We start from the raw sequence: 22,082 nt of genomic DNA on the forward strand, positions 1-22,082 counted from the left end.
TGTGAGTTCATCACCTCAAGTCCCCAAGTGTCTGACGCCTGTGTGTTCTTCAGCTGCGGTGCCCCTCATTGGTTTGCCACCATGGTCATCGTCCCATAGTGTCATCTCCTCAGCTTCCTATTCTGAAATGGGGTTGTGGGTCCCCCCATTTTCTGGTGCCCTGTGCCAGTTTTTTTACCTCCTGGGATCCTGCAACTCCTTGCGGCTGCTACTGAACACAGGTACCACCGTCTTGGATCCCTCACCCTGCAGGTGCAGGATTTTAAAATAACCCACCAATGGCTTCTTTAACAGGCCATTTCAAGCCTGTATGGAGTGCCGCCGGTAGTTGGACTGGATGGGAGAGTCCTGCAGGGGAGCGCTGCCTTCTCTTCCCACTCTCCACAGGTCCGCACAAGCAACAATGCTGCCATTGCAGTCACTCTGCCAGCAACACCATTTTTTTTAGGTCAGAGTGAAGGGATGGGGTGCTGGAGGAAGGGAGTTAGAGGGATGAGGGAAAGTGATAGACTTGGAGATGGGGCTAACAGAAAATGGAGGTCAATATTAATGCTGTCTGGTTGTAGATTGGCAAGACAGAATACATGCTGCTCTCTAATTTGTGGATGGCCTCAACTTGGCAGTGTATGAGGCCATGGACGAACACATCAGTGTGGCAATGGGACGTGAAATTGAAGTGGTTGGCAGTGGACAGAGTGAAGGTATTCAATGAAGTGATCTCCCAGCACCCTCCCCCCCACCCCCCCCCCCCTCCGATGTAGAGGGGGCTGCATCAGGAGCACCAAGACGCAGTAAACAATGCCTAGAGATTGAGAGGTGTTTCCAAGTGAAGCTAGAAAGTGGGATGAGGTTGTGTGATTCTTTTTCACTGATATGATGGGATGAATCCCCTCCTGGCAATCATGCATTTTCTATCATTCTCCGATACTTATATACAGATCAGTCTCAGCCTAAGCCAGTAGTTTTCAAACTTTTTATTTCCACTCACATACCACTTTAAGTATTCCCTATGCCATAGGTCCTCTGTGATTAGTAAGGGATTATTTAAGATGGTATACGAGTGGAGAAAAAAAAGGTTGAGAACCACTACTCTGGACCCAATTGTTACTGAAATATTTTGCTTGAGAAAAATTGTCATTGGCCCATTTCCAGAGTTATGAAACCATGCACAGAACGAGTCAATTAAAGGTAAAAGGTAAAGGTTCCATTATTGTCACATAATATTTGGAATGTAACCACCATTGCTCTAAACATTTTGAATTGACTTGGATTAAATAGCTTTCTCAAAGGTTTCCAGATATTCACTGGCTTTCTTAATAATATTGATGGGATGCAACCATTGCTGGCAAAGCCAGTGTTTATTGCACACCCTTATTTGTCCTGGAGCAGGTGATGCTCAGTCATGACCTGGAACCACTTTTGGACCTTCTCACATTGTTGGGTAGGGAGCCTGACATAATTTTTAAGTGGACTATCTTCAATTTATTCTTACAGCCGTTATTTAGGCATTTGCCCTTTACTCTTCTGCTTTCCCATCCATTTTCACCCAATCTTTAAAGGCAAACAAGATAGTTTCTCTGCAGATATAATTATACTGTGTGCCCACTCAGAAGTCCATACAATACTGGAAAATAGAAACTAAGCTTTGGTTCTCCTCCTCTCTTAATATAATCCTCTACATTCTAGTAAACCTGAAAAAAATCCCTTTCAGATTTTATCACCAAAACTGAACAACATATTCCAGATGGAATCTGATAAATCCCACCCAAATTAACTTCCTCCTTTTTGTATCTAATCCTATAAAGATCAATATTCCAATTGTTGTGGTTGGATGTCTATATCTGTATGGCTACTTCTAATGGGTGCCCAGGGACATCTTTGTTCTAGCTTCTTACCATGAAGAAAACATTCAGACATCTCTTTCTGGATGTGATCACCCTGGCCACTCACAGTTTATCTACCTCCCATTTAAATTCTCTTGTCCCACTGCCTCATTCTTAAAGCAAATGAGCTCATCTGGCCAATCAACTAAGTTTCAATAGAGCTTGGAGTACAGAACTGAGTGATTTTAAAGTGAGTGTGTGAACCTGGCTTGTGTAAGTGCAGGACCTGGGGTCCAGATTAATTGAAAGGGAGTATGGAAAAGAGGCCCAGGTGAACGAAAGGGAGCGCAGGAATCAGGCCCAAGTGAGCTGGAAAGGAGCAAGGAACAGGGGTCCCGGTGATGCAAGGCACTACAGGGATCAGCACTCAGGTGAGTGGAGGTGATTGTGGAAATCAGCACTCAGGAGAATGGAGGGGATTCAGGGAATTATTCTGTTTTAATTGTCCCTCTGACACCACATCCCGATCACCAAATCCCCCCACCAACTCACGCTTCCCGCTATTTCTGTTGATGAATGAGAATGACATTTCCCCAAATGATTCTGAAATAACAGTGTCAAGGGTCACACTTGACGAATGACCACGAGCGAAATCTTATCGATCCAGTCTTTGGGTCATTGAGGATCAGGACCTCGTGGGCCGAAATGACCCGCTGTCGAACTTAAATTTTAAAGGTTGCCCATCCTTGGATTAGGCGCAGAGGTCGAAGGGCACCTCAGCCGCGGTTCAAGTACACTAGGGATATTTATTTGCACTTAAAATATTTGACAAGCAAACATTTGAAGCGACGAGTTAACTCCACCCAGAAAAGATTGTGCTGCAATGTCTTGTGTGCAGTACGTGTCCAATGCGAATACCTGGTGGGGGTTCCCACTCAGCAGGAGCCCTGGACTTGGCCTTTGCTATTATAAAGGACACTCACTGTCCGACCTGCCAAATTTCTCCAGCGTCGTGTTTTACTTCTAAGCGGACTTTGCTGCAGAGTGAATTCAGGCACCACAGGAGCTACACTGCCCGACCAGGAAGTTACACAAATATCATATATACTTTCAGAAAGCGGGGTGCGTTCCACCTTCCTGCTGCTGGGAGAGAAAGTAACCAGCTCTTCAGAAGCCAAGCCTCCGGAGAGGGAGTTGCAGTCAAGTCCTTCCGCCTTGATACCTATTTTGCTACAATGTTACGGCTCCGGCGATATTGTTGAGGCGGGAGAGTCGACCCCGTTCTGCACCGACCCCTACCGACGCGGTCTGCTGCCCCGCGCCCGGGGCGTCCGGCGCGAGCGAGCGAAGGGGGCGGGACCTGATGGCGAGCGGCGGCGGCCTGAAAAGCGCGGAGGAGCCCGTGCCCGACGGCTTGTGCGACGTCTGCGAGCCGGACGAGGCTCGTGCCGCCAGCAAGGTGTGCGACGCGTGCGATCTCTCCTTCTGTGAAGCCCACGCGCGGCAGCATGACGAGAAGCCGGGCAGGCGGCAGCACGGTCTGCGGGACTACGAGGCGGGCGGCGAGGACGACGGGGAGAGGAGGAAATGCGCGGATCATGGCCAGGAGATCACGCTCTACTGCCAGGACGACGAGCAGATCATCTGCGTGCTGTGCGCCGTGGGGCCCCACAGCCAGCACCAGCTCATCACGCTGGACGAAGCCTACTTGGCCGCGAGAGTAAGTTTCCTTCCGAGGCCGGGGTCGTCGGGGCCAAGGGGACGGGGTTGAAGTGCAGGGGCAATCCCTTTCCTGGCTGGGGTGCTGCGTGACCTGCCCAGTTTCTCCTTGGCCAGAACTGAGGGGGGCGGGGCTACCGTTTTGAGGGGAGGTTACTCCCCTTCGTAGAGCAGGGGGGGGGGTTACTCCCCCTGGTGGAGCAAGGGGGGGGGTTACTCCCCCTGGTGGAGCAAGGGGGGGGGTTACTCCCCCTGGTGGAACAAGGGGGGGGGTTACTCCCCCTGGTGGAGCAAGGGGGGGGGGGTTACTCCCCCTGGTGGAGCAAGGGGGGGGGGTTACTCCCCCTGGTGGAGCAAGGGGGGGGGGTTACTCCCCCTGGTGGAGCAAGGGGGGGGTTACTCCCCCTGGTGGAGCAAGGGGGGGGGGTTACTCCCCCTGGTGGAGCAAGGGGGGGGGGTTACTCCCCCTGGTGGAGCAAGGGGGGGGGTTACTCCCCTGGTGGAGCAAGGGGGGGGGTTACTCCCCCTGGTGGAGCAAGGGGGGGGGTTACTCCCCCTGGTAGAGCAAGGGGGGGGGGTTACTTCCCCTGGTAGAGCAAGGGGGGGGTTACTCCCCCTGGTAGAGCAAGGGGGGGGTTACTCCCCCTGGTAGAGCAAGGGGGGGGGGTTACTCCCCCTGGTAGAGCAAGGGGGGGGGGTTACTCCCCCTGGTAGAGCAAGGGGGGGGGGTTACTCCCCCTGGTAGAGCAAGGGGGGGGGGTTACTCCCCCTGGTAGAGCAAGGGGGGGGGGGTTACTCCCCCTGGTAGAGCAAGGGGGGGGGGTTACTCCCCCTGGTAGAGCAAGGGGGGGGGTTACTCCCCCTGGTAGGACAAGGGGGGGGTTACTCCCCCTGGTAGAGCAAGGGGGGGGGGGTTACTCCCCCTGGTAGAGCAAGGGGGGGGGGGTTACTCCCCCTGGTAGAGCAAGGGGGGGGTTAACTCCCCCTGGTAGAGCAAGGGGGGGGTTAACTCCCCCTGGTAGAGCAAGGGGGGGGGGTTAACTCCCCCTGGTAGAGCAAGGGGGGGGGGGGTTAACTCCCCCTGGTAGAGCAAGGGGGGGGGGTTAACTCCCCCTGGTAGAGCAAGGGGGGGGGGGTTAACTCTCCCTGGTAGAGCAAGGGGGGGGTTAACTCCCCCTGGTAGAGCAAGGGGGGGGTTAACTCCCCCTGGTAGAGCAAGGGGGGGGGGGGTTAACTCCCCCTGGTAGAGCAAGGGGGGGGGGTTAACTCCCCCTGGTAGAGCAAAGGGGGGGGGGGTTTACTCCCCCTGGTAGAGTGGGGGGTGGGGGAGAACCCTTTACAATATCAATATTCTTTACCAAGACAAAGGTGGGGGTGGGGGGGGTGTGACCTTGGTGAGGGATATTGTAAAGAGGGCAGGGGGATCCTTTAGCACAAAGTATTAATATTTTACAGAAGGTTCATAAAAGATTTATCCAAATATAGTTAAGTAAACGCAGATAACTGACACCAACTTGCTTCCAAATTTATGATGTGTATCTTGTCCTGGTGGCCACACTCACAAATAAAAATGCATCTTTTCCCACTGTTCTCTTGACCACCAGCACACTCACTGTGCACGCGGAAAGTGTGGGTACGAGTGATCGTGTCTGCCTTGCTATCGAGTCTTCCCCCATCAGTTTCTTCCAGCTTGTCTATTTGTTATGTTGTGTAAATGGTTTATAGATAGCTGTGTTGAGCCTCGCACCACACTCAGGGCACAACCTATCTCGTTAGTAAATTTCAGGAAACTTTTTTTTAAATTTTTTATTTTTCACACCATAAATCACATTAGCCATGATATACACTATTTCTTTTTCACACATATACAATGACTTTTTCTCCCCCCCCCCTCCCTCCTCCCAAGCCACCCCCCCACCACCCCCCCCCCATCCATTTTAGGTATACAATCCAGGTTGCATTAAGCCAGTCAGACAATGTTGTCATTCAACAAAAATACACCAGAAATTCTACTGAGTCCATTCTTTTCTTTCCTTCTCCTTCCATCAACTTAGGTAATGTTTGTCCCCGGTAGGTTTTCGCTATTGTATTTAATGTAAGGCTCCCATACTTGTTCGAATATTTCAATATTATTTCTTAACCTATATGTTATTTTTTCTAATGGAATACATTTATTCATTTAAATTTAGTAGTTTCTTCCTTTTAATTTGGTTATGTATTCCATTAATATTTAAAGTCATATAGTTCAGCGTAGCCATTTTATATTTTGTTTATCTTCTCTTTCTGTTTTTCCATCATTACCTTTCCTCCTTTTCCATTTCTGTTTTCTTATTTTCAACTCTTTATAAGACAACATTCCTACAACATCCAACATTTTCCTTATTCTCCTATTTCTATCTTCTTTATCCCCAATCTCCCCTTCCCCTCCTGAGTTGTCCTTTATCCCTTGTCGGACAACCACATCTCCCCTCTCCATTTGGATTTGCGAATCCACTCGCAAGCGTCAACTGATTTTGCAGTGACCGCTATTTCCCCCCACCCAGCCCCCCCCAGAAAAGATTTCACTTTTCATATGTCACAAAGGTCACTCTTTTAATTCCCTCCTTATTCTCTCTATTCCATTACCTTCCCTTATTAATTCTTGTCTATACTATCTATATTTTCCTCTAAGTACAGATACATTCACGTATGCACATTGTCTCTATTCACTCTTATACCTCTTTACCCGCATACATATCAATCGTGATCATTTTTACTCTCATTACCCGTCTTCATCCCTCAGTCTATTTTTGTGTTTACCCATATACATATCAATCGTGATCATTTTTACTCTCATTACCCGTCTTCATCCCTCAGTCTATTTTTGTAATTGTTCTGCAAATTTTCGTGCTTCTTCTGGATCCGAGAATAGTATGTTTTGTTGTCCTGGAATAAATATTTTCAATACCGCTGGATGCTTTAGTATAAATTTATACCCTTTCTTCCATAAAATCGCCTTTGCTGTATTGAACTCTTTTCTCTTCTTTAGGAGTTCAAAACTTATATCTGGATAAATGAAGATTTTTTGCCCTTTATACTCCAGTGGTTTGTTGCCCTCTCTTACTTTTTCCATTGTCTTCTCCAGTACCTTTTCTCTTGTAGTATATCTTAGGATCTTGGTTTTTGTTGTGGTTGTGGTTTAGAGGCCAATACTCTATGTGCCCTTTCTATTTCCATTTCTTGCTGTAGTTCTGGACATCCTAGGGTCTTAGGGATCCACTCTTTTATAAACTCCCTCATATTCTTGCCTTCTTCATCTTCCTTAAGGCCCACTATCTTTATGTTATTTCTTCTGTTATAATTTTCCATTGTATCTATTTTTTGAGCTAGTAGTTCTTGTGTCTCTTTAGTTTTTTTATTAGATTCCTCCAATTTCTTTTTTAAGTCTTCTACCTCCATTTCTGCTGCTACTGCCCGCTCTTCCATCTTGTCCATTTTCTTTCCCATTTCTGTTAAGGTCATATCTATTTTATTCATTTTCTCTTCTGTGTTGTTTATTCTTTTTCTTAAATCATTAAATTCCTGTGTTTGCCATTCTTTAAATGACTCCATGTATCCTTTAATAAGAGAAAGTACCTCCTTTATCTTGCCTTTCTTTTCTTCTTCTATTTCACTGTACTCTTCCTCTTCCTCTGGGTTGGCCATCTGTTGTGTCTTTGTTGCCCTTTCCTTCTCTTCTTTCTTGTTTCTATTGTCTTCTGTGGTCTCTTCTTGCTGCAGGTGTTCTGCAGCTGTCGTTGCCGGCTGTGGAGATCGACTCCCCAGCTGGTCCCCCCTCCCGTCGGTGTGTTTTTTTTCATGCGCGGTTGCGCACTTTTACTCGGCTCAGCGAGCCATTTTTGTAGTCCATTATTTACCGACCTGAGGGAGCGGGTTTCTCTCTCCGCAGCGGGCCTCTTCGAACAGGTCAGGCCTTCACCTTTTTCCTCCGTTGTCTTCTCTTCCTCTCTTCTTACCGTTGCTTTCGATTTTTCTTTTTTTGTCGCCATCTTCTTTCCACCTTTATACTCACTTTTCTGTAACTTTTATTTCTGTGCCTTTGTGTTTTCCTTTGTTTTTCCCAACTTTTCTGGAGAGGGCTGGAGTTCACTGTCCGGCCACTACTCCATCACGTGACTCCTTCCAATTTCAGGAAACTTGACAGCAGATAAATGCTGTCACTTTGGGTAGTTGGGCTGTGAGTAGTTTCAATGCTTGTTGATAAAAGATGCATGATTATTACATAATAATTGTTTCATTATTAGCTTTGTTTAGGATTGTCTTTTGTGTTTATGCATTCTTGTATTTTTATTTTTTAACTGTTAATGCAGGATACTTTTTATGCTAGTATATTTTCTATTAAAAATAATAGAGCTGCAAAGTTTGTGAAAATCTTCTAGATCAGTAATTTTGTTACCCCATACTGACCAATAGATTTTACAGCATTGTTAGTAATATTTTTAACTAATATTAAACAAGTAAAGGAATAAAAAATAACACCGTTAAATTGATTCTTGAGTTATTGGTTAATATTACTATCAATATATAATCTATTGGTCAGTGAGTGGAAGGAAAATTACTGACAGAAGATTTTTACAATGTAAACAGCAAGAATTGACTGAGTAAGACCAATTGCACAGCATTTGGATAGTGTTAGAAATGCAGTGGCAGAGTTGAGTGAAGTTACTAATTTGACAGCAGAGTTTAAGTCTGATCTTCAAGGTATCAAAAATTATTTGGATACCTTTGAATGTGTACTGATGTCAGCCATTTGGATTAAAGTTCTCACAATGATCAATCGTGTGATACCACATTAGATGTGGAAAGGGACAACATTGATCAACTATGGACAGATATCCTGAAACAGAGAGAAATGGAATGATATACTTGAAGAATCACGACATGTCAATCAAAATTGGTGTGCCCAGTAGTTTTGCTACTCGCAGAGGGTGCCCAACTCTAAAGGATGCTGAGAATTACTTCAGGGTGAATGTGCTCTTCAACATAATTGACTTTGTTATCACTGGCCTTTCATGTCGCTTTTCTGCAGTCAGGGACGTTTTGATTTTTATTTTTGTGGCATTTTAAGCAGTTAGAAGAGAATGAGTTGTTACAAAAGGCTAATCAGTTTCAACTTCAATGCCCAAATCATATTTCGAGTGATATTCAGAGTGAAGTGCTTCTTCTTAAAATAATTTTTCATGTGAATTTCAAACTCGAAGGGCCTAATGGCCTAATGGCCTGTTTCCGTGCTGTAATTGATGCTGTGTAACAGAAGAAAATTTATGGTCAAGTATTGAACTTGAGATTGGGCAAAGTTTTCCCAAATGTCCTCATCGCATTGCACATTTTTCTGTCATCGCCAGTAACGGTGGCCTTTAATGAGAGGAGCTTTTGTGTCCTAAAACGAATTAAGTCATGCTTTTGGTCCACAATGGTGCAAGAACGTTTGAATGGATTAGCAATTTTGAACATCAACAGTGACAAGGCAAAGTTACTTGAATTTTCTGGTGTAATTGATGAATTTTCCCATAGAAAAACACGTTAAGCATTTCTGAATGTGAAGAAGTGATGACCATTTCTGATCTGAAATTCCAAATACAGAATAAACATGAATGTGCTCTTGTATTTTCTGCTTCTAATTACAGTACTCTATTGCCTTATATACATATATATTCTGTTCTGATACTTGTTAGTACATCATGTACATTACATGTATATCTTTGGCTTGGCTTTGCGGACGAAGATTTATGGAGGGGGTAAAAGTCCACGTCAGCTGCAGGCTCGTTTGTGGCTGACAAGTCCGATGCGGGACAGGCAGACACGGTTGCAGCGGCTGCAGGGGAAAATTGGTTGGTTGGGGTTGGGTGTTGGGTTTTTCCTCCTTTGCCTTTTGTCAGTGAGGTGGGCTCTGCGGTCTTCTTCAAAGGAGGTTGCTGCCCGCCAAACTGTGAGGCGCCAAGATGCACGGTTTGAGGCAATATCAGCCCACTGGCGGTGGTCAATGTGGCAGGCACCAAGAGATTTCTTTAGGCAGTCCTTGTACCTTTTCTTTGGTGCACCTCTGTCACGGTGGCCAGTGGAGAGCTCGCCATATAACACGATCTTGGGAAGGCGATGGTCCTCCATTCTGGAGACGTGACCCATCCAGCGCAGCTGGATCCTCAGCAGCGTGGACTCGATGCTGTCGACCTCTGCCATCTCGAGTACTTCAACGTTAGGGATGAAAGCGCTCCAATGGATGTTGAGGATGGAGCGGAGACAACGCTGGTGGAAGCGTTCTAGGAGCCGTAGGTGATGCCGGTAGAGGACCCATGATTCGGAGCCGAACAGGAGTGTGGGTATGACAACGGCTCTGTATGCGCTTATCTTTGTGAGGTTTTTCAGATGGTTGTTTTTCCAGACTCTTTTGTGTAGTCTTCCAAAGGCACTATTTGCCTTGGCGAGTCTGTTGTCTATCTCATTGTCGATCCTTGCATCTGATGAAATGGTGCAGCCGAGATAGGTAAACTGGTTGACCGTTTTGAGTTTTGTGTGCCCGATGGAGATGTGGGGGGGATGGTAGTCATGGTGGGGAGCTGGCTGATGGAGGACCTCAGTTTTCTTCAGGCTGACTTCCATGCCAAACATTTTGGCAGTTTCCGCAAAGCAGGACGTCAAGCGCTGAAGAGCTGGCTCTGAATGGGCAACTAAAGCGGCATCGTCTGCAAAGAGTAGTTCACGGACAAGTTTCTCTTGTGTCTTGGTGTGAGCTTGCAGGCGCCTCAGATTGAAGAGACTGCCATCCGTGCGGTACCGGATGTAAACAGCGTCTTCATTGTTGGGGTCTTTCATGGCTTGGTTCAGCATCATGCTGAAGAAGATTGAAAAGAGGGTAGGTGCGAGAACACAGCCTTGCTTCACGCCATTGTTAATGGAGAAGGGTTCAGAGAGCTCATTGCTGTATCTGACCCGACCTTGTTGGTTTTCGTGCAGTTGGATAATCATGTTGAGGAACTTTGGGGGACATCCGATGCGCTCTAGTATTTGCTAAAGCCCTTTCCTGCTCACGGTGTCGAAGGCTTTGGTGAGGTCAACAAAGGTGATGTCGAGTCCTTTGTTTTGTTCTCTGCACTTTTCTTGGAGCTGTCTGAGGGCAAAGACCATGTCAGTAGTTCCTCTGTTTGCGCGAAAGCCGCACTGTGATTCTGGGAGAATATTCTCGGCGACACTAGGTATTATTCTATTTAGTAGAATCCTAGCGAAGATTTTGCCTGTATATACCTATACATAAAACATGTATTTAGCATTGATTACAAAAATACTTAATGAGTAGTTTGAAATGGGCCCTACATTTCCCATCTGGCCTATTATCAGCTTCCATCGTATTTGCATATTCCACTGTTTCCATCTCTTCTTTACCTGCTCCTATGCTAACTTCTCTCAAACTCCCCCTCCCTGCTGCTCTGCCCATCTCTCTCATCTGTTAGCCCCATTAGCTCTTGGCACCTTCCCCCCCCCACCCCCCACCCAGGCTCCCCTCCCCTCTTCCTCTTCCCTTAGTACATGTTCGCATCACACCTTTCTACCTTAGTCTCGACAAAAGGTCCAGTCAGGAAATGTTTCTACCCACAGATTCTGCCTGATCCGTTTCTCATTGTGTGCTCAGGACTCTGACACATCAGGTTGACACTGCACCACCTCCCCCTAAAACCATCATGGTAATCTCTTGTTTTAGAACTTCCTCTGAGGCTTTCACACCCCATCTTGCCCAGTTGATAAAGAGCTAAATCGTAAAATCTCCATGTTTGCCTTGCCCACCTGGTAACACCCCAATTACTTGTCCATGTAATTGGCCAGATTAAAGCCAACTGGTGCCTAAGCACAGCCCAATAATGGTTCCCTCTTGACCCTTCCATTGTCTAACTGACAAGACATTAAGACTCAGTAAGTGCTGAATATGAAATAATAGATTAAAAATTCAATATTCTTCCAGGTCAGATCCAACAACTATATTAAATGTAACCTTAATGTTTTTTCCCCATTTATTTTGGGGCCCTAGTTCAGCTGCACCATGGTAAACCTGGCTCTGGAAAAAACTGAGGTTCCCCCTTCCCTGGTGCCCTAAGCATGTGCTTATTTTGCTTAATGGTTAATGCAGGCCTGATCCTTCCAATCGATTGTATTCAGGTCAGACATTGATCAACGTCTGCATATGAGAGATAGCAAAGGATTGACCAAGGGATTGGCGTTGAGGTGGAACGTAAAACTTAGAGTAAGGTAGCATAGCAACAGGTCCTTCAGCCCACGTGTCCATGTCAAACATGACATCCAAATCAAACAAAAACTCTTGTGTGCACCTGATAGATTTCCCTCCATCCCCTCATATTTGTGTCTTTATGTTAAATTTTGCCTCTTAAACACTACTATTGAATCTGCTGCCACCACTACTCATGGCAGCCCACTTTTGTTGAATTAGGGGGCCCAAGCTCAAAGGACTGAATGGCTTACTTCTGCCCTTTACTAAGGAAGAACCTGCTGCAATAGTCACCAGGAATTCCAGTAGTATACTTAAAAAAAAAGAAAGAAAGAGGCAAATTTGACCACTGGCCACCAATATTCATCAAACCCTGAAACTGACACCACCGGCATGTCTTTGGAGAGCATGGGTTAAGTGGAATTGAAAGGTTTTATTGGATCAACAAATTGTATTTTTATAGGACCGTATAAAGCTGTGCAAAATGTCTTACAGGAGTGTGATAACATCCACATAAGGAGATATTGGGAAAGGTAGCCAATGGGCTGGTCAACACCAGACATTCTAAATTTAAAAATTAGACATAGGGCATAATAAGAGGCAATTTTGGCCCAGGAGTCGGTGCTGCCCAATTTACACCAATTAAGCTACATCCCTGGTGTGTTTCGAACGATGGGAGGAAATTGGAGCCCCCAGGGAAAACCCACACAGACATGGAGAGACCGTGCAAACTCCTTACAGATAGCGCAGGATTCAAATCCAGTTGGCTGGTGCTATAAAGGCTTTGCGTTAACTGCTATGCCAACCATGTTGCATCAGTATTCTGAGGAGTATCATGAGGCACTGGAAAGGTTTGAACTTCAGCAGCATGGTCCTCGGTGGTGGAGGAATGATTATTCAGAATGTGAACGGATCCAAGATCTTGTAGGACTGTTAGGTTGGAGGCAGGAAAGAATTGACAAAATGGAGAGATTATTGGAAGAGGAGCCAGTTCAATCCATTGATATTGGGGGTGATGGGGAGGACAAACCGATGGCTATCCTTGTTCTGGTTGGGAGGAGAGGGATTGAGAGCAGACATGCTGGAAATAGAGGAGAGATCACAGCTCAGGAAGAAGGTTGACATCTGGAAGTCAGAGCTGATCTGGTGGAGATGGAATGATATCCTCCCAGGAAATGGAATTGGAGAACAAGTAGCCAAAAACAAGTTACTGCTGGAGCTCTGTGGGTCAGGCAGCATCTGTGGAGGGAATGGTTGAGACCTTTCATCAAAACTGGCCATCAAGATGGAGGTGTCAAGCAAAGGAAGAGGCAAAATAGAACATGAGAGCAAGATGGAAATTGGCAGCTTTGGATAATGAATTTCTTGGGCTCTGAGTGCAGAAAACAGCCAATAGTCTTCAACATAATGGACTAACAGTTGAGGGAAGGACCCGAGGGTGGTGGAAATGAGGACTGAACCCTCTAATGAGCAAAAATAATTTCTTTGTTAATTCCTCTGAATATCTTGAAATCTTTCATCAAATCATTGCCCTTTAAGATAGAAAGCATCAATTTATATATTTTCAACCACTGTTGTGGGAGAGGTGAGAAAGGTCCAGTACTGATCTCAATCACTGGTCTCCAGGCAGAATCCAATGATGCATCTGTCAAATGCTTGTTAATTAATGCGCAGTATTAAGTGCCAAATAATTACTACTTTCATCAAAGTCATGTAGAGTCTTGGACATTAGGTCTTGCTTTTCTTGGACCTGAGCTCATTATCAGTGGGAGGTTCCCAGGACCAAGATCCAGAGCCAGTCTCCTCTCCACACGTGAATAAGAGGCATGGGAGTGCAAAACCAAACCAGTGAGGTCCAGTGCTCAGGCTCTCGCATACCTGAGAGGAACACACTGCATGAGGTGAGCTCCAACGTTTACAAGAAGGCAGTGGTCTGGACGATCCTTTCCATGTGACCTTTGGCAATGGCATTCGTTGCCTGTGGCCCTTCACAATCTGTCCTGTGCTGCTCATAATAAAACAAAGAAGTAATACACAAGGGGTCAGTCAGCCTCTGTGAAAGGTCAGTGGAGCAATGGTATCCAAAACTGGGTATTTTTAAACCTATAAAGAGCTGCTTCTATTGGCTGGAGAGTCCCTGGATTGAAGATAATTGGACAATTGAATCACTGTAATACAAATGGATGCCATTTGGCCCTTTAAATCTGTGGCAGTTATTTGAAAAGACCAGATTCCATCCTCCCAACTCATTTCCCAAAAGGCCTCAATGTTTCTTCACAGATATTTATTCTATTTGAATGCTTCCATCTTTTGGGGCCATGGACATCAGATCTATTGTCAGAGTACATACATGACATCACATTACCACCCTGAGATTCTTTATCTGTGGGCGAGGCAGAATTACCACTAATTGGTAGCGTAGAAAAAAAAACTACCCACCATAAACAGATAACGAATGTAGATAAACTGCAATTTAAAAAAATCAATAAAGTGCACAAGTCCTTAAATGAGCCCCTGATTGAGTTTGTTATTGAGGAGTCTGATGGTGGAGAGGTAGCAGCTATTCACAAACCTGGTGATGCACCGATACCTCTTTCCTGATGGCAGTACTGAGAACGGAATGTGTGCTGGGTGGTGTGGGTCTTTGAGATTCGCTGCTGTTCTCTAATGGCGGCGGCGTTCCCTGTAGATGCTCTCGATAGTGGGGAGGGTTTTGCCTGTGATATCCTGGACTGTGTCCACTACCTTTTGGAGGGCTTTACACTCAGGAGTATTGGTGTCCCCATACCAGACCGTGATGCAGCCGGTCAGCACACTTTCCACCACACATCTGTGGAGATTTGCCAGGGTTTCTGGTGTCGTACCAAACCTCCACATATTCCTGAGAAAGAAGTAGTACTGACATGCTTTCTTCACGATGCCATTAGTGTGTTCAGTCCAGGAAAGATCCTCTGAGATAGTGACTCCCAAGATCTTTAATTTGCTCACCCTCTCCACTTCTGATTTCCCCCAATGAACATTGGATTGTACACCTCTGGCTTTCCCTTCCTGAAGTCAACAATTAGCTCCTCAGTTTTGGTGATATTGAGTGCCATGTTGTTGTTGGTGCTCCCTCCTCTCTGCTGACTCATCACCTTTTATACAACCCACTACAGTGGTATCCTCGACAAATTTGTAGATGGTGTTATTATCATACCGAGCCACACAATCGTAAGTGCAAAGTGAGTAGAGCAGGGGGTTAAGAAGGTCAGGATGTTATTGTCTGAAAGGGTGGAGAATGTGGATTGAATAGTGACTTTCAGAAGGCATTGGATAGATATTCAAAAAAGGAAAACAGACATTGAAGGCTTGTGGGGGAGGTGCAGAGTGCTAAGAGTATTTGGGTAGCTCATTCAATGGGTCAGCTGGGTAGCAGTGGGTTTAGTGTTGACCTGCAGTGCTGTAAAACTCTTAACACATTTGATATACAGTAACTGTCCATCTGTAGTCCTTGCAGACATTTTCAATCTTTTGGTGCTATGATCTAAAGTCTCCGCCTGCTTCAAAAAGATATCTATCCAAAAGAGCAAGGTGACCTGCCTCGATCACTATACGACAGTGTCACTTGTGTCTACTGTGATGAAGATCTTTGAGATGTTGGGTATGGACCAAATCAACTCCAGTCTCAGGAAGGAATTGGACCCACTTCAATCTACCTATCATCGGAGGTGAATTGGATTAGTAAATATGCAGACGATACTAAGATAGGTGGAATAGTGGATAATGAAGAAGGTTTTCAAGGATTGCAGAGGGATTTGGGCTGCTTAGAAAGGTGGGCTGAAAAATGGCAGATGGAATTTAATGCTGATAAGTGTGAGGTGCTTCATTTTGGTAAGAAGAATCAGAATAGGACATACGTGGTAAATGGGAGAGCATTGAGGAATACAGAAGAGAAGAAAGATTTAGGAGTAACGGTACATCATTCCCTGAAGGTAGAAACTCACGTGAATAGGGTGGTGAAGAAGGCTTTTAGTATGCTGGCCTTTATCAATCATTGCATGGAATATAGAAGTTGGGAGGTGATGTTGAGATTGTATAAGACGTTGGTGCAGCCTAATTTGGAGTTCTGTGTGCAGTTTGGTCGCCTAATTATAGGAAGGATATAAACAGAGTGGAGAGAGTGCAGAGAAGGTTTACCAGAATGTTACCTGGGTTTAAGCATCTAGAGTATAGGGAGAGATTGGACAGATTAGGTCTTTATTCTTTGGAGCGTAGAAGGTTGAGAGGGGATTTGATAGAAGTATTTAAGATTATGAAAGGGATAGACAGAGTGGATGTGGATAGACTATTTCCGTTAAGAGGAGGAAAGATTAAAACAAGAGGACATGAGTTAAGAATTAAGGGGCAGAGGTTTAGAGGTAACATGAGGGGGAACTTCTTTATTCAGAGAGTGGTAGCCATGTGGAATGATCTTCCGGGAGAAATAGTGGCAGCGGAGTCAATTGTATTATTTAAGAAAAGGTTGGATAGGTATATGGATGAGAAGAAGATGGAGGGTTATGGGCATTGTGCAGGGAGGTGGGACTAGAAAAGGGTGTTTGGTTCGGTGCCGTCTAGAAGGGCCTAATGGCCTGTTTCCGTGCTGTAAATTGTTATGTTATATCATAAAAAGTCAACAGCAGATGGCATCTTACTGGCCCTCCACCTGGACACCATTAACACCAATCTCAGCCTATTGTTCAGTTTTTACACTTCAGTGTTTAACATCATCCTGCCAACAAAACCTGTATTCATACTCATGGACCTGAGATTCTATTCCTCCCTTTGCAACTGGATTCTCAATTTTCTCATCAGCAGACTCCAGTCACTGCCAATTAGCAACATAATCTCCTCCTCACTGTCCTTCAACTTGGGGGCATGCCAAGGCTGCGTGCTTAGTTCCCCTCCTCTATTCCTTTAAAAAAAATTATACATACAGCACGGTAACAGGCCATTTCTGCCCACTAGCCTGTTCCGCCCAATTACACCCAATTAATCTACGACCCTCAGTACATTTAGAATGGTGGGAGGAAACCATAGTCCCCGGGGAAAACCCTTGCAGACATGGGGAGAATATACAAACTCCTTACAAACAGCATGGGATTTGGATCCAATCGTTGGTGCTGCGCTAACCGCTATTCTAACCGTGCCTCCTTGTTCACTCACAATTGCATACCCATTTGGCTCCAACGCAATCTATAAGTTCGGGATTGTTGTTCCAAAATTAGGAAATGAGGAGTTGGAATACAGGATGGAGATCAAGAACCTGGTTGGCTGGTGCCAGAACAACAATCTTGGTCTGAGCATCAGTGAGACCTTTAGGAAAAGAAGAACCTTGGAGAAATGGAGGTGAAGAATGTTAGTTCCTGCAATTTAAAAATCAAGTTCCTGGGGAACTCGTATTGGAGGATCTCTGAGAGCCAGCACATAGAGGCAACTGAAGGAGGAACACCTACTTTCTAAATATCTGAGGGGATTCAGCATGTTGTTGAGTACTCTATCAAACTTCTACATGTGTACTGTGGAAAGTATACTGTGGTAAATTTAGCCGTGCCCATCACAGGCTCAAACCTCCCATCCATTGAAGTCCTCCACATGAGATGCTGCCTCAAGAAGACAGTCAATGTCATAAAGGACCCCTGCCACCCCGGTGACAATCTCTTCTCACTGATCCTCTCAAGCAAAAGGTCCAGAAGCCCGAAGACCAGCTCCTCCAGGTTCAAGAAAGAGTTTTTTTTTAAAATCCAACGGCTATCTGCTCTTAAACCTCCCCTTAATATCCTAATGCTAATACAAGCTATGAATGAGTCTGGGACCACCAAAGGATCTGTTTGCCATATTCTCTTGCACTAACTGCAACTGTGAATATTTAACAATCAATCTTTTTTTTATATTTATTATTTTTTTTTCTCTCTCTAATCTAATTTATCTTAATATAGTTGGTATATCTTGTGTACCTGTGTTGCTGTAGAAAGTTTAAAAAAAAATTAGGTGCATCTGTATCACAATAAAGTCTCATTACTCATTACTTGCCCCTGATGTCTTAAAGGAGTAGTGGTTCAATTAAAATATTCACAGCAAATATAACTTTAAACTAGAGAATTTCTTTTAATGTCAGAGATAATGCCACTGGGTGTTATTTTAAAATTTATTACATCATAAAACAATTTGAAAATAACTTAGCAGCTTTTGTGGACAGAGAAATGTCAACTCTTCCCCCCCCACTCCCCCCCCCCCCCATAGATAAACACAATCTGCTGAACTTTTCTAGCACTTCCTGGTACAGTTTCAAACTTTCAAGATTTTGATTATTTCCCCCCCCCCCCCCACCCCACCCCAAAGAAGAGCTGGATCTTTTAACCACGCATCTAAGCCCAGGAACTTTATTTGGAGTTTTTAGAGAAGTATCTCAGTTGACATAGTTTTTCAACTGAGAGTGAGGGTGGAAGAACTGAATGATGGAAAGGGAGAGGCAGCTTGTGAAAGACTAGATCCAAAGGAGGAGAAGAGAGAAATAACCAGGAGATAAAGAAAGGGAACAATATGCCTCTAATATTAAGTTTGGTTTTGGCGACTATAGGGAAGATGCTCACAAGCTGGAGAGAATGTAGGGAAGATTTACGAGGATATTGCCAGGACTCGGGCCTGAGCTATAGCGAGAGCTTCAGTAGGCTAGTGTGGAAGAATGAAGGGTGAGTTCATAGAGATATACAAAATCATGAGAGAAATAGATGGGGTGAATGCAGAGTGTATTTTGCCCAAATTAGGGGAATTAGAAATCAGAGGACATAGGTTCAAGGTGAGGGGGAGGAGATTTAACAGGAGCCTGAGGGGTAACATTTTTACACAGAGGGTGGTGGGTGTGTGGAATGGGCTGCCGGAGAAGGTGGTTGAGGCAGGTACTATTGCAGCGTTTAAGGAAAAAAAAAGTGGACGGATACATTAGATCAGATGAGTTTAGAGGGAGATGAGTGTGGGTGGATCAATTTGGTCATCGTGGGCAAGGTGAGCTATGACTCACAGTTGCTTTACCTTTGCAGGAGGGTCTGCTTGGTCTGATTTGCCAGTATTCTAAGTGAGGTAAGTATAGATACATGCTGCCCTCATGAAATGAGGATAATCTATTGTGACAGAGTATATAGAAATGTTTTTGGGAGATAAATCGGGAAAGGTTTGTTAGAGTAGGTCACATGAAAACACTTTAAAACAGATCTTGTATGAAATACTGGAGACATAGTGATTTCTCACACCTTTTTGCAAGAGCTTTGAAGAGTGCTCAAGAGACATCACTAATGGATTATTGTTTATCAAGGCAACAGATGAAAGAGCAGGCTGGAGCTGCCATTGTCTGCAGGAGACCTTTGCTGATGTAAGAGGGTCATGTGGTTTTGCAGGCAGAGAGAGTTTCACTTGGAATAAGGGAAACAAAAAGGAACACTGTGGTGTCCTGAAAGAAAGAGGTTAATCTGGAGAATCCCGATGGGGCAAGTTTCGTCAGCAAGACACTGAGGTGACTGATGAAAGTTCATCAGTTGTGGATGTCCTGGAACAGCACATCTCTCTTTGAAAACCAACAAGATCCTTCCTGAGCAGTAACCATTTACCATTCGAGCACCAAAGCCTGGTGAACTTTATAAATGTTAAATTCTGTGCACAGTATAAGAATTGCCTGCAACCAGTGAACTTGGAGGAGTGAGAAGTGAGATTGGACTGTGAGCCAAAGAACTTTCTGAACTTACACATCCATTACATACACGTACACTTAGAATTAAAAGGGGGTTAAGTAAGTCAATAGTGATAAGTTAGTTTTATTTTCATGTTTAAAGATGATTAAAAGCAACCTTTGTTGAAGTAACCATTTGTCTTGATGAATATCTATATCTGCTGGGTTTTGGGGTCCTCTGGGCTCGTAACACTATACAGTATCGGGGGGATGCTGTTTTGTTTTTGGATACTCCCAACCCTGCTGCATGCTATGTTTACTTGGAATAGTCTGAAAATAACCGTGGCACTAATCAAAATGAAAAAAGGATTTGCTTTTGCATAAACCTTTTCTAATTCTCAAATCGTCCCAAAGCACCTATGTCCTGTGAATTGTAATCATGATTATAATTTGGGAAGTTCTGTGACCAATTTGTGCACAATGACTAAATTTTAATAGTATTTATTGGCTCCTGAGATGAGGGAATGTGCAATATAAATAAATGCAAGTCAAGTGTCACAGTGCACTCATTCTTATGATAGTGACATGGGTAAGGGATGCTGCTTGCCCAGGACTATAACATCATAAGATCCTTTGCATCCACTCGAGAATGTAATGGTTGCCTTTATCTAAGATGTTGCTGTTGTGCCAGTGTTCATAATTCCGGTTGATTCTAATCCTGCCATTTGATACATTTTTTTTACACACCCATGATGGTTTCAAAAAGGCTCCATGGAAGTTCACTAATCAATGGCAGCAATTTTGAATGACTTTACAGGGTTGCCAACACTATTTTGTTCCCCCTTTATCAATTTTGTGCGTCGTGCATTGGAATCACAAAGCAGCAAGAAATGGTCACTCGTGATAGTAAGACCTACTTTTCCTGTTCATTGTGATTACAGTTGGTGTACTTTTCATTTGCTGTGACAGACAGCACAGAACTGGTTTATTTTCAATGATCTTCATTTATTGCAGACAAAATTTGTGATTCTCTTGCACCATCCAAATAACGTGTGCAGTTCTTCTTTAATGTCTGACCACAAATGGCGCTGGCATTTTAATGTCCCTTAATATGGGAGGATGAAGTTGTCACTGTAGTTTATGCAAATCTGTTTCATTCAAATCAGCTCTTCCTGGGCTTCTATAAACATCTGCTGTTTAACACGAACGACACCATCTGCCCCTGTGAGGTTATGGTAACAGTCCACAGGTCCCTGTCTCCTTGCTTATTCACATCATTCAGCCTGAGTTTAAGAAGGAGGATTTGTGTCTTTTGTTGTAGCAACATGAAATTCATTACTTCAAAGCTATCACTTCATCCTCACAAAACACATGAAAAAAGCCCTGTGTCTGTGTAGCATAACCACAGTAACTGAGAAACGAGCCGTAACCCTTTTCCTTTGCTTTTCCTTAGAGTCGACCTCCTGTTGACCTGAAGGGTGCCATGACAGAGATGGTGGTGCGGTTGAAGGCAAAATGCGCCGACCCTAATGTAAGTATTCGCACTTCTGGATTGAGCGTGGAGCTATCCTTGTACCACACAGTAATGCAGCCTGCTAGGATGCTTTCACTAATGTACCTGTAGAAGTGTTGAGGAATGCAGGCTTCAGAGAAAATAGAGGTGCTGGTGTGCCTTCGTGGCCATTGCATTGACGTAGGAGGACCAGGACAGGCCATTGGAGATGCTTGCTCCTCTCAAAGCTATCTACTATCTCTATCACAGCCCCATTGATGTGGACCAGAGAGTGATCTCTGTCCCTTCTACAGAAATCTATGACCAGCTCCTTGGTCTTGCTGACATTGAGAGAGAGAGATTGCTCGCCCTTGCACCAAGCCACAGGTCTCTCTATCTCTCTTCTGCCTCCTGTGATTGAGGCAAAAGATCCAAACCTATCCAGGCTCTCTCTCCTTGTAACTCAAAGTCCTGGTAATGTTCTCATGCATCCTTTTGTCACCCTTTCCGACTTAATGACTGGCAATAATAGCTAGGTGGCCAGAACTCCACTCAGTACACCAAATGAGGCCTTACCAACATCTTGTACATCTGGTTTGTCATTGTCCTGTCAGATATCTTGAGTTGGGCATTGCACAGGTTACAAACCCTCCTCCTGACACTACCCCTGCAAATAATCCCATATTAAGTAAAACTGATGGTGAGTTTATTGTCATGTACATTGTACAATGTACAGATGCACCAAAATCCTTTCTTGCTGTAGTTGAATAGGTGTTCGATTTTATATAAAAAAAAGAACTACAATAGTTTACATAATTGAATTTTTTTTTAAAAAGAGACATTAAATACAAAAGATAGAGCATCCGAAACCTTGGCAAACTTCTATAGATGTATAGTGGAAAGCATGGTGACCGGCTGCATCGCGACTTGGTGTGGGGGCACCAATACCTCTGAGTGGAAAGCCCTTGAAAAGGTCGTGGACACAGCTCAGTTCATCACAGACAAAGCTCTCCTCACCATCGAGAACATCTAAGCAAAATGGAGAGCAGCAGCAATCATCAAGGATCCACACCACCCAGTGCACGCTCTGTTCTCACTGCTGCCATCAGGAAA

The 22,082-nt window shown here is 44.6% G+C and overlaps 1 protein-coding gene across 2 annotated transcripts in view; it reads left to right on the forward strand.

Moving 5' to 3' along the window:
- Nucleotides 1–2,744: 2,744 nt before the first annotated feature.
- trim44 (tripartite motif containing 44) overlaps nucleotides 2,745–22,082 on the forward strand; it is a 101,617-nt gene continuing 82,279 nt past the window's right edge. The window contains exons 1-2 of one of the 2 annotated variants that reach the window (XM_069895748.1): nucleotides 2,745–3,543; nucleotides 20,931–21,008. In XM_069895748.1, the coding sequence (XP_069751849.1) occupies nucleotides 3,187–3,543; nucleotides 20,931–21,008 (435 nt within the window). In that variant the 5' untranslated portion in view covers nucleotides 2,745–3,186. The remainder of the gene's footprint in view (nucleotides 3,544–20,930; nucleotides 21,009–22,082) is intronic. The other variant, XM_069895741.1, reaches the window with a different exon arrangement.

Source organism: Narcine bancroftii, chromosome 1, assembly GCF_036971445.1.
Source record: "Narcine bancroftii isolate sNarBan1 chromosome 1, sNarBan1.hap1, whole genome shotgun sequence".
Taxonomy (NCBI): Eukaryota; Metazoa; Chordata; class Chondrichthyes; order Torpediniformes; family Narcinidae; genus Narcine; species Narcine bancroftii.